A 12,546-nucleotide genomic window follows, 5' to 3' on the forward strand; every position below is an offset into this window, starting at 1 on the left:
GACGCAGGGTTTGATGATATGAACAAGTGTTTGTATGACAAAGGAATTTCCTTCTGAAAGTTGTTTTTTAAGATGGATTTCTGGTGTTGTGCTGGGATCTGTTGGTGTACATGAGTCTGATACAGATCAGATTGTAAAAACCATGAATTATAATGCGATTTTAACACGGAAGATGTCATTACATTTCATTTATATGAAATAAAAGGTGTCATAAACTGATCAGAATCAAGAATCAATGAAGAATCCTGAGTGTCACTATGCAGGCATCATGGCATTTTGTTGAGGAGCTCCTGGCTGAGAACACAAAAGACACGCAGGGAACCAGGATTTAGGTGGATGAAAGGAGCCTGTGACATCAATACCTTTAGTTTATGTTTCGGTTCTCTAATTATCAGCCCTGAAAATGAGGTAATGTTTCATGGTCTAACTTCCTCTGGTGGTATGGCACATATGTGATGTCAGGAAGGTGAGAAAGGCCTTTAAAGCACGTTCATCGCAGCTCGGTGTCTTTAAGAGCTTCTCCCACCACTTCTCCTTAACCCCATTACATTTTTCCAACGAGGTCAGGGGAAAGATAACAAGAGGCCATTTTCTTCTTCTGTCCCATGGATGTTGAGGTCATCCTGCAACCGCAGCTTGGGCACAACTCGGCGAGGTTAAAGGGAGTCGTTGCTAAAGATTTACAGATGCACACTGTGGCTCAAAGCTTCCCTCTTCTTAGATAAGATTATCATTTCCTTGATGCTCTCTTCCTCACACGCAGACAAACACTTTTACCTCATGTCCATAAATTAGATTGATGGCGTTAACCTTTCAAACTAGGACAAAAATACATGGATAAAAACGTCTTTTAGTCCACCACCAGGAATAGAAAAGAAAAGGAAACGGCAGTAGTGTTAAGAATCCCCATGGCAACGGTATATTTAACCTCCATGTTCTCTTCTTTATGGGACACTAACACCTCAACGCTGTGGCCAAGTTGCCAGCGTGCACGAGCTCCAAAAGGTCGTTATTCTGACAAGATATCAAAGAAAAGGTTTCTATTTTTGTGATCCAGCTCAAAACTCACCAAATATTCCTTTAATGTCAGCAGTTAAAACTTTGTTTTCATTATCCACACATTAAAAGTAGCATCAGAACTTCTGAGCCATTAATTGGGCTCTTACTGTGATCTACGGGGAAGTTTTTACAGCATTTTACTCAGAAACAAGCAAACTTGTTGTTACTCCCTGATTATTGTCTCATTAGTCTAAAGCAAATACTGGAAAGAAACTTGAAAGACTGTTAAACTGACTGTTTAATACTCCTCGTTGAACTGATAAGAACTGTTTCTAATTGCTTTTCACACTTGATTGAACAAAAGACCTCCTTGAATTAATTTGAAAATGGGTAAATATGTAAGAAAACATGATTTAATTCCGTATTTGACTCATTAGACGCCTGATTTTCTCGAACATTTTGAATACAGTAGGAGTTTAACACGATGGAAAATGCATAAAATGCACCCCCTGAATCCGCCTCCTGATTAAACTGAATGGCAGAAGCGTCCCCACAGCTGGAGGAAAACAGAGCAGGAGTGTTGGTGGAAGTATGTGGACAGACAGGCAGGAAGTTATGGCAGTCACTTCCAATTTCCGGGGGCACTCTGACGCTGTTGGCCTGTGTCGTGAGGCTCTCAAACACACACTCACAGAGGCCCAGCAGTATTCTGGTCTCAACATTAATCACAGAGGTTGACAGGTAATCTGCTGAGGCGCTCCCTCCTTTTCTCTCTCCTTCTTTCTCTTATCAGTTTTCTCTCCCTCTGTTTGTGTCGAGCTGTCCCTGCGAACTGTCAGAGGGATTGCAGAATGAAAGATGGGTTTCTTGCCTCCTCCTCACATCCCTCTGCACCTCATTCTCTCCGTTTCCTCTCCTCCCTCGATCCCTCCCCTACGATGACCGCCGTTATCACTCACAGTCACTAACCTCTTGGCCGCCTCGCTCTGTCCGTCCTAACATCTGTTGGTGTGCCTCTCCATCATTCCCTTCCCTCCAACCATCGCTTTAACACGCAGCGACACGGGGATTTACGTTGGTGTGAGAGTAAAACGAAGGGACAGAGACCAGCTCTGCCCACTTTACAGTGTTTAATATCCTGTATTCTTCAACATTTTCTTTGCTTTTCTCTCACTGATTATTATTATTAGTCTCGTTTGAAAGTCTCGAGCCGTCCCTCATTCCTTTATATGTTGAACTGAGCTCCTTTATTCTCCAACACAGCCTGAACCCTCTGAGACAAGCTTTCTGTCATTTCTTTAAGGAGTCTTCAGGAATAGTTCTCCAGGCTTCTTGAAGGACATCCCAAAGCTCTTCTTTGGATGTGGGCTGCCTTTTGTTCCGTTCTCTGTCAGATGATCCCACACTGCTTCAATAATGTTGAGGTCCGGGCTCTGGGGAGGATTCATCCCTCCATAAGACCTGTTGCCACTGATTTTCAGTCCACTTCTTGTGTCATTTGGCACAGCTCAGCCTTTTCTCCCTGTTTCCCTTCCTTAAGAACGGCTTCTTGACAGCCACCCTTCCATGGAGACCATTTCTGATGAGGCTTGGGCCAACAGTAGATGGATCAGCTGAAGGTCCAGATGCATCTCTCAGGTCCTGTCAGGTCTTTGCTGGAGTTTTTCCTCTTTCTTAAGGACATCACTTTCAGATCCTGTTCATCTGCTGTAGATAGTTTTTTAGGCCTGACACTTCTTCTTTTGTCCTCCACTTGTCCAGTTTCCTCAAATGTTTTAAGGACACACTGCACACCATGCTGAGATATGCCAAGTTTTCAGCTAATAGCTCTTTGGGAATCACCTTGGTGCTGCAGAAATCCTATTTTCTGTCTGTCAAACTGTGTTTTCTTTGCTGTTTTTCATAGATGCAGCTAAAGAAATGGGAACAAATGATGTGTCTTTGTAACAAAGTGCCTAAAGATCCAGTTTAAAATGGCTTCTTTGCTAAGTTGTCTGTTCTGTGTCGACACAACACTGGTTCATCCCTTGAGTTAGGAGCCTTTTTTCAGCTTGAATGATTCATAGTTCAGAGTTAAGTGGCTGAACAAAGAAAAAACACATTCCTCTGAAGATGTTCAGGTACAAGGACTGAAAATTAGAGAAAAAGTCGTCAAAGAAAAACTTTGAAAGACCTTAAAGTCTGGAGAACTGTGGCTAAAGACAGTTTAAACAATTAGAAGAAAGCCTGACAGAATGGACAGAAAGGAGAGCTGCATTCAGCTACTGATACTACTCACATTTCCTTGGAGTAGATCGACTCAGGACTCGGGCTTTTCTCAAGCTCCAAGCTGTTTGTGTTTGTGCAGTGCCGGCGCCGGGAGGACGGGATGCTTCATCGCTGTGGACATCATGCTGGACATGGCAGAGAATGAAGGAGTCGTGGACATTTTCAACTGCATCCGAGAGCTGAGGTCCCAGCGGGTCAACATGGTTCAGACAGAGGTAAGATGTGTGCGTCGTGCATGGGCCCAGAGAAGAAACCGAAGAACAGGTTTGACATGAAATCAGGGGAATAACTACAGAATGAACACATCCGGTGGATAAAGGGCCTTTTTCTTTGAAACTCTGGTGTTTTTCTCAGTCAGGGTCTGTGGTTAGTTGCCATCTTTCATGCAGATTATTAATTTGTTCTAATTTTGTTCCATCAATCATTTCTAAAGAGCTGCGCCTCCGAATGTTGGCGATTTCATTTGGAACAGAAGTGTTCATTTCTCCTCTAAGCTACCTTAAGCCGACCTAATCCATGCCGCCTCTGCTTTCCATTTGTGCGCTCGCATATCCAAAGAGTCAACTTTTCCAGCAATGAAAAACAGATTCATTTTCAGAGCGACGGCTCGCGCTCGGAGCCTGAAATTGACTTGTGAATGGCTTTCAGAAGTGCTGGGTTCAGAGAAGTCGGAGGGCATCGCATCGAGTGTTTTCACGGGACACCGCTGGTGTAAAGGCTGGCGTTGTGTGTCTGTGTGTGTGTGTGTGCGCTTCTGTGTCTTTATGCCTCTTGAAACCAAGCTAAATGCATCCAGCCCTGCCTTTTGAATATGTGTGGGAGCAATTTGTGTCAGTGTTGAAGCGGCTTGCTGCTATTATAATCCTGCTCCACACAACATAAAGCAATTAATCCTTTAAAAGGCACAGGGGAAGAAGTGTGTGGATGTCACCGGGTGCTTGTCCTTCTGTGTGGGTTTGTGTGTGTCGCTGGAGTAGGTAATGGCCAGGAGGTCATTTTGTGGTGCTTTTAAACTCTCCTCTTCGCTCGAAGGGCAACAGTTAACATTCAACAGAAAGAGGCAAATTGAAAAAGTTTAGAGGCGTCGAACGAACACAGAAATAAAAACTGAACCGAAGCTGGATGGATAAAACAGACGGTGATAAATGAGCTCGTGGTATTTGAAGCTTTCCCCAGCATGTTGGAGGGTTTGGGCGCAAAGAGCAGACGTGAACTTACCAGAGAAACACAATCGCTGCCTTTTAAAGGGGAACTCCGGTATTTTTAAACCTGGACCTTATTTCTGGCATGAAATACGTTCATCTACTCACCGAGAACAGTTTGGTGAAAGTCGGCGTCCTTCGGAAGATATTTAGATAACTGGAGATCCATATAACGGAGTGAACGGGGCTTAGAGGATGCAGCCTCTAAATAAGGCATTATCTGTCTTTATTTCACCAATACTTTAAGAAGAATGAATGAATGAACGTGTGCTATAGCTCTGTTAGCTCATAGCTGCTGTGTTGTTGTTATTGGAGGCTATCGGGGGGGGTTATAGAGGGCTTTCTACACGGAAAATACCGGAGTTCCCCTTTAACTCACCGTCAGACGGCCACACGAGGACGACCGCACAAAAACAAGCGCGTTCACAGTGTTCGAAGGCAACATAAAAGCTGCTCTGATCTCAACCAATCGACAGGACGTGTTTGAGCTTCCTGTGTCTCAGTATTTAAATCTGTCCGCCACCAGCAAGCAGAAGCTAATCATCAACCTCATCAAAACAATGTGAACTAAATGTGCTCCTCATGTAGGAGCCGGTGATCCAGTTTAATGGAATTTAATGTGGCGTTGCAGGAGCAGTACGTGTTTGTGCACGACGCCATCCTGGAGGCGTGCCTATGTGGGAACACAGCCATACCCGTGTGTGACTTCAGAGCCATTTACTACAACATCAGCAGACTGGACCCACAGACCAACTCCAGCCAGATCAAAGACGAGTTCCAGGTGAGCACTTTGAGCCCCGGGTGAGTCTCTCAATGTCCAGTTCAGTGCAGCTTTATTTAAAAAGCACCACATCACAACAATCTCAGGCACTTCAAAGGTAAAGTCCAATTCAAGCCAAACTCAATTCACACAGAGCCAGTTTAAAAAAAAGTATTGCATCAAAATCCAATCCCCGTCCTGAGCTGCACGAGGCGACTGTGGAGAGGAAAAACTCCCTTTTAACAGGAAGAAACCTCCATCAGAACCAGAACCAGGAAGGTCCATCTTCCTGGACCAGCTGGGGCTGAGAGGACAGGAAAGAGGGGACAACAAGCAGCGTAACACCAGGCCAGAGATACCTGCTGAGAGAGAGAAACACAAGTTAATGACAGCAATGATGTCAGAGGGAGGAGAGGTGCATCATGGGAGCTCCCCCAGCAGGCTGGGCCTATAGCAGCAGAACTATGGGATGTTTCAGGCTCACCTGAGCCATCCCTAACTATAAGCTTTATCAGAAAGGAAAGTTTCAGCCTGATCTTAAAGGTAGAGAGGGTGTCTGCTTCCTGAAGCCAAACTGGCAGCTGGTTCCACAGAGAGGGGCCTGATAACTGAAGGCTCTGCCTCCCATTCTGCTTTTAGGGGCCTGATAACTGAAGGCTCTGCCTCCCATTCTGCTTTTAGGGGCCTGATGACTGAAGGCTCTGCCTCCCATTCTGCTTTTAGGGGCCTGATAACTGAAGGCTCTGCCTCCCATTCTGCTTTTAGGGGCCTGATAACTGAAGGCTCTGCCTCCCATTCTGCTTTTAGGGGCCTGATAACTGAAGGCTCTGCCTCCCATTCTGCTTTTAGGGGCCTGATAACTGAAGGCTCTGCCTCCCATTCTGCTTTTAGGGGCCTGATAACTGAAGGCTCTGCCTCCCATTCTGCTTTTAGAAACTCTGGGAACCACAAGGAAACCTGCAGCCTGAGAGCAAAGTGCTCTGTTGGGGAAATATCCAACTGTGAGATCTTTAAGATGTGATGGAGCTCGGTCATTAAGAGCTTTATATGTGAGGAGAAGAATCTTAGATTCTATTCTGAATCTAACAGGGAGCCAATGAAGAGAAGCTAAAACTAGAGAAACATGAACTCTGCTGTTAGATCTCATCAGAACTCTGGCTGCAGCGTTTTGGATCAGCTGGAGGCTTTTCAGAGAATCTGTGGAACAGCCCAATAATAAAGAATTACAGCAGTCCAATCCTGAAGGAACACATGCATGGAGCAGTTTCTCTGCATCACTCTGAGACAGGATGTTCCTGATTTTAACAACATGAAGGTGAAAGAAGGCAGAAACCTGTTTTATGTGAGCGTCAGAGGGCAGATCCTGGTCTGGGGTAGCTGGAAGCCATGGAAATGCCGTCCAGAGTAGTTCTGCAGCCAGACACTTTGTTCCTGAAACGCTCAGGTCCTGAAACTGCTGGTTGTTTCCCTCCATAAAGTGTCTCCTGCAGCTTGTAGCTTTTGTCCAGACGAGTGAAGTCAAACTGGGTTTAATCCGATGTTTGTTTTATCCACCAGACTCTGAACATAGTGACCCCGAGAGTCCGCCCAGAGGACTGCAGCGTGGGTCTGCTGCCCCGGAACCACGATAAAAACCGCAGTATGGACGTTCTGCCAGCAGACCGATGCCTGCCTTTCCTCATATCTGTGGATGGAGAAAGCTCCAACTACATCAATGCTGCGTTGATGGACGTACGTTTGTGTGGCAGCTGCTGCCGTCTTTGTCCTGTTCACAAACTTTCTGCCATCTGTTGATCAGTCAGCTTTCTAATCTTCTCCCTGCAGAGCCACAAGCAGCCAGCGGCCTTCATCGTTACCCAGCATCCTTTGCCAAACACCATGGGCGACTTCTGGAGGCTGGTGTTCGACTACAACTGCTCCTCCATTGTAATGGTGAATGAGATGGATGCAGCTCAGGTAGGAGCACACATCCTGTTATCCCTGATTTTATTTCCATTAATTTCAAATCACAGGCGCCTGGCAGAGCTTCCAACCTGAGGAGGGTCTGAGTTACAGCTTATCCAGCCAAACGCGTGGTATTTGAACAGAACGTGGAGTTATTCAACACTTTATGATTTGAGGCGGTGTCTGCCGCGTTCAGTTAACATTTCAACTCAATTGTTCTTCTGCACCTCGTTAGACATCCCACAACCTTGTAATCAGAGAGTTTAGGGCTCATCTCATCTATTTTAAACCAGAGGACGTTCGAATGTGTCTGCAGACGTGTGGAAAGAGACTGCGAGGCCAAAAAGAATCAATAGCTGGATTAAATCAAGCAAAATGCGGTCAGGATTCGTTGGGATGAACGATATTCTGCACAGCAGCCCTCCTCACCGGCTGTCTCTGTTCCCTGCAGCTATGTATGCAGTACTGGCCGGAGAAGAACTCGTGCTGCTACGGGCCGATCCAGGTGGAGTTCATATCAGCAGACATCGATGAAGACATCATCAACCGGATCTTCAGGATCTGCAACATGGCCAGGGTACTAAAGTCTGTGTGTCTGCTGTGCGTTTGTCTCTCAACCCTCACCTTCAGTCTGACTGTGGCCCCCCCCCCCTCCCGTCCCTCTCACCTCCTCATCTCATTTTCTCACCCATCCATGACGGTACACCTCCAGCGCTTAGTGAGCCCCCCCCCCCCCCCCCCCACCCCGCCTCTCGATATTCTCCAACACATCACCAGTGTGGTGTGAAATGGCTCGAATGATTGCCATAACAGCACAGCTCACTCTGAGCAGCTCCAAGCTAGCCGGGTCTGTAGCGCTAAGCCGTCAAATGAGGAGGGAAGCAGTGACAGTGGGGAAGAGAAATGGAAATATAAAGCACATGATGTTGGCTTTGTGTGGCAAGCTCAGCAGTAAATCAGTCTGACAGTTTTGGTATTTCTTTGGTGCCAAAATGCCGCGGGCCAGACTGAAAACACGCCGTGTCTGCGCTGAAATTGAATTAAACATCATGAGCTATGAGTTGAATCCAATCCTGTTTCTTTTGAGGAGATTTGTTGAAAAACTAATTGGAGTTCAGAAGCCCGCTGACGCTGAAACAAGCGCCTCATGAGACCGCCTGGCGCTGCGACCGCCTGGCGCTGCGCCCGCATTTCGAACTCGTTTACTCGCTTCAAGCATTTTAAAACCCCCCCCAGCTCCACCTAACTTTAATCTTTGCCTCCTCAGCCACAGGACGGTTACCGTCTGGTGCAGCACTTCCAGTTCATCGGCTGGCCGGCCTACAGGGACACGCCTCTTTCCAAGCGCTCGATCCTCCAGTTGGTCCGGAGGTTGGCGAAGTGGCAGGAGCAGTACGACGGAGGAGACGGGAGGACTGTGGTACACTGCCTGTAAGCCTGCTGCACTCCCTGACTCCCTTTGTTTCTCCTTCTCTTGTAGCACCAGGTGAAGGAAACGGGCCACAACCTGCAGGACACGCATGGATTATGTAAAAATACAGCCTGTAGACTCCCTATTTGTGTCTGAACTTTGACCTTAATGTACAGACTCCTCCCTGCTGCTCTGCAAAAGAAGGGAAACATCAAACCGTCATGTTTTACGTACAGCTGAGGTTCTCATGCAGAGTGTCTTTACCGAAGCGATGGAAAAGGTTCGTCGTGTTGCCCTCCGACGTGGAAATAAGTGTTTGGGGTGAAGAGAAACTCGCATCAGGGTGCGTAGCTCAGATAGTGAACCGTTTCCCTGCTCCAGCACACCTGATTCAGGTGCGTTGGAGCAGCCTAAAACCTGCAGGACAGCGGCCCTCCAGGACCGGAGCCTGCTGCAGATCATAGCCGGCGGCGTGAGGAGGCGCAGCAGGACGTCTTGGTGTTGTTTGTTATTTTTAAGAAGCTGGTTACACCAACGCTGCTCAGCAGAGCTAACGAGGCCGATAATAAGGCTGTAAAATCTATAGAGAAGAGCTTACAGGCAACTCCCCACCAATAACACAGGCTCCCACTCTCTAAACCTCACTGGTGCTCGTCCAGTCACATCACATTGATTTTATTCTGTGCAGCTGCCTCAGGAGAGAAGGTTTAGAGTAATCTGAGTACTTTAAGCGACGCGACAACAGCGTGTAGAAGTTGAGAAAAAGAGGAACGTAGGCTTCATCCACAGTGGAAATGGATCATTTTCCTGCTCTGCACTCTTTAAATGTTCTGCACACGTTTCCATCTGAGCGGGCATCAGAAACATTTTCCACCGAAGACGGCAACATACGTCAAGTTAGCCGCAAACAGGGAATCAGACACATCTTCTCCTCCTTTTAAAGCTCGTCACGAGCTTCTTATTTATCAGATGTTTCTGTGAAGCAGGTAGCAGCATCTCATCTGCTCAGATTTGGGCTGAAAACCTGATGATGAAGTTGCTGCTGGTTCTGAAGTAATTAGGCTCATCGTGTGAATGTATTTCAGCCCCAACGAGTGTTTGATTTAAAGGAAGAAGCGCATCTTTAAATCTAACTAATACTTTGTTTATTTAAAGCTTCACACTGCAGCTCTCAGTCAGAGTTAGTGTGGCGTGACCCGAATGTTCAGCTGGAATTAAAGGAGAAGGAAGGAGGGGTGGTCTGAGATCTCTGCTCTACAGTGAGCTCTCATTGAGTTTTTATCATAAAGTCACCTTCCAATGAGCCGAACCAATCAGCTTTAACCCTTTCAGGAGGTTTTGGTGTCGCTTTCTTTCATAATATGGCAGAAGTGCTCTTAAATGCCAGCTTCAGCTCTCCGTGTTCCTCTTGAAGGACCGTTAACATCGAAGCTCGTCAGCTGGCATTAACAGTAAAAACAAACCGACTACAGCCGGTGAATTAGTCCAGTCAAACGTTCCATTATGGATCAGACGTGTGACAGCTCACTGCAGCTATATTTAATTCCTCAGATCTAACTCTAACCGAGGCTCTGAGTTGGTTTTGTGCCGATAAGCTGCAGCAGTTTTACGTTGAAGGATAGATTTACTGCTCTCTGGAGTCGGCTCACTCTCGGCTCTCCAGTTGTTGACGGCGCTGCTGTGTCCTCTGCAGAACCGGCGGAGGGCGCTCGGGAACGTTCTGCGCCATCTGCAGCATCAACGAGATGATCCAGCAGCAGAACATCGTGGATGTGTTCCACACCGTGAAGACGCTGAGGAACAACAAGACCAACATGGTGGAGACTATGGTGAGGAAAGAGCACGCAGAAAGCTTTAAATGGAGCATGAGTGCAGGTTTTCTCACCGCCGCTGTGCTCCCTCACAGGAACAGTACAAGTTCTGCTACGAGGTGGCTCTGGAGGCGCTCAACTCCTTCTGATGGGACCGCCGCTCCCCACGCAGCTGTGGGACACACAGACGGCTTGGTGTCGACCCGATCCGACCTTTGAGAGTGTGTATCTATCCGTGTGACGACACACGACCTGTACAGAAGAGAAAAACAGGACTTTACATGCTTGTACAAAGAAAAAATGATGTTGAAAAAGTAAATCAGATGTTTAAAAGAAGCGCCACTTTCCCCTTGGTTTGTCTGTCCTCTGCCGGGCCGTGATGTGACTACTGTACAGTATTTTCCTTTTTAGATCTATTCTATGCCTTGAATGTCGTCTCCCTCTCGCGGCTGGATGCACACTGGAGGATCCAATCAGAAACTTCTCCCCCACGTTAGTGTTAACACAATAAGAAAAATGTACCTTTTAAAGCCAAATGTTTTAAGAATCCTGCAGCGTGCGTCCTCCCTTTCTGTAAATAAGACAAGACAACCACGGTCAAACAAACAAACAACGAGACTCATGACGGAAGTTATCTGACAACACTGCGGCTCTGAAAAGCCGACTTCACGTCATTTTCATGCTTTCCATTTGCACGTTTAGCTGCTGCCCAACATCCAGAGTGACTAAAACTAAATGTTTTCCTTCTTTGATGGTCCATCGTGGGGTTTGGGTTCTTTCTTTGGGCTCCACTGAGATCCGGACCATGTTTGAGGCATCTTCTCAGTTTATTTATTCCCCCTCAAACAACTCGCAGGTGGGCTTTCTTACCTTTTCTTCTTCTTTGGTCATGTGACTACGAGCTGAGTCGAGCAGCATTTGCATGTGGAAGTCTGTAAATATGGAAACATCCAAGTTCTTTTTCTACCGTTTCTGCAGTTGAAGACGGGCAAAGTGTGTTGAATCAGACATTAGTCAGAGCCGCCCTGATCAGAAAGGTTTTCTCAGTCAAGTGTCCTTGATTTCCCTCAGATCCGTGAGCCGAGCAGTGTTTTAATGACAGAGTTTGGTGGAAATTCATCTCCTCGTGTGCCGTCCATCTTTACTTTCAGTCTGCAAACAAAGCATCAGATTCGCTCTCAGCCAAGATGAAACAGGTGTGGGGGGGCGGGGCTTAACGAGGGCTACGACCTTTATCTTCTTGTTCTATTTAAAAGCAACAAAAAGACTAAACCAGAAGCATGTGCTTGTTCAATTTTGGCATCCAGCAGACACACCGTGTGTACCTTCATGTTCAGATTCTGCTCCACGCAGCTGGAGCCGTTTATTTAAAGCTTCAACCGGACCAGTAGAAAATGTTGTGTTCGGTCTGTGTTTCCGCTTTGTTTGGCGTCCCGTCCGGCTCGTTTATGGACCTACTGAGACGCAGACAGTCAGAGTGCTGAAGACCATGTGAATGCCAGAGATCTTTATCCCCGTTTAGTTCCACTTTCATTTGCTGTGCTCACCTGTATTATATTTTGTTTTGCTTTCTTTTTGTCCTGAATTTGTACACTTCTTTTGTATAATTAATATTCTGATGATTTGTTGTCTAGCAAAGTGCTGTTTAGATCTGGTGATGCCATTACCATTGGTTGTTTAGTTGTTTGAAATGTGGTTAACATGAAATAAAGGGACCAAAATGTTGAATGCGATCTCGTCTCTCTCTTCACAACCTGATGGTTTCCATCAAATCGCACAACCAACTCCAGCTGGGAGCTTTTCTTCGGGCCCTTCACTTCCACCACCTCCTGCTTTATAGTTCAAACTTTCAGGCAGTAACTCAGCAGTAAATTACTCAAAGGTTCTGTCTGGGGTCACTTTCTTCCTTGGAGGCCGAAACACAAACAAACTGCTGCAAATGCAGAAAAATCCAGGAGGTCAGGAGGGAAGCCCTCTCCAGCTCCTCCAGGGGATCCCGAGGCGTTCACAGACCAGATGGGATTTATAATCCCTCCCAGTTGGATGTGCCCGAAAAACCACCAAAGGGAAGCGACCAGGAGGCATCCCAAACAGATGAAGCACCTCAGCTGACTCCTTCCTATGTGGAGGAGCAGCGGCTCTACTCCGAGC

The 12,546-nt window shown here is 46.7% G+C and overlaps 1 protein-coding gene across 9 annotated transcripts in view; it reads left to right on the top strand.

Moving 5' to 3' along the window:
• The window catches only part of ptprt (protein tyrosine phosphatase receptor type T), a 348,700-nt gene extending 336,585 nt beyond the window's left edge, over positions 1–12,115 (top strand). For all 9 annotated transcript variants that reach the window (XM_072381466.1, XM_072381458.1, XM_072381459.1 and 6 more), the window contains 8 exons: positions 3,347–3,482; positions 5,101–5,250; positions 6,787–6,960; positions 7,054–7,185; positions 7,625–7,750; positions 8,441–8,604; positions 10,278–10,413; positions 10,491–12,115. In XM_072381466.1, coding sequence (XP_072237567.1) covers positions 3,347–3,482; positions 5,101–5,250; positions 6,787–6,960; positions 7,054–7,185; positions 7,625–7,750; positions 8,441–8,604; positions 10,278–10,413; positions 10,491–10,544 — 1,072 coding nt within the window. In that variant the 3' untranslated portion in view covers positions 10,545–12,115. The remainder of the gene's footprint in view (positions 1–3,346; positions 3,483–5,100; positions 5,251–6,786; positions 6,961–7,053; positions 7,186–7,624; positions 7,751–8,440; positions 8,605–10,277; positions 10,414–10,490) is intronic.
• The last annotated feature ends 431 nt before the right edge of the window (positions 12,116–12,546 follow it).

This window comes from Leuresthes tenuis, unplaced genomic scaffold, assembly GCF_036924035.1.
Source record: "Leuresthes tenuis unplaced genomic scaffold, fLeuTen1.0.hap1 SCAF_3, whole genome shotgun sequence".
NCBI lineage: Eukaryota > Metazoa > Chordata > Actinopteri > Atheriniformes > Atherinopsidae > Leuresthes > Leuresthes tenuis.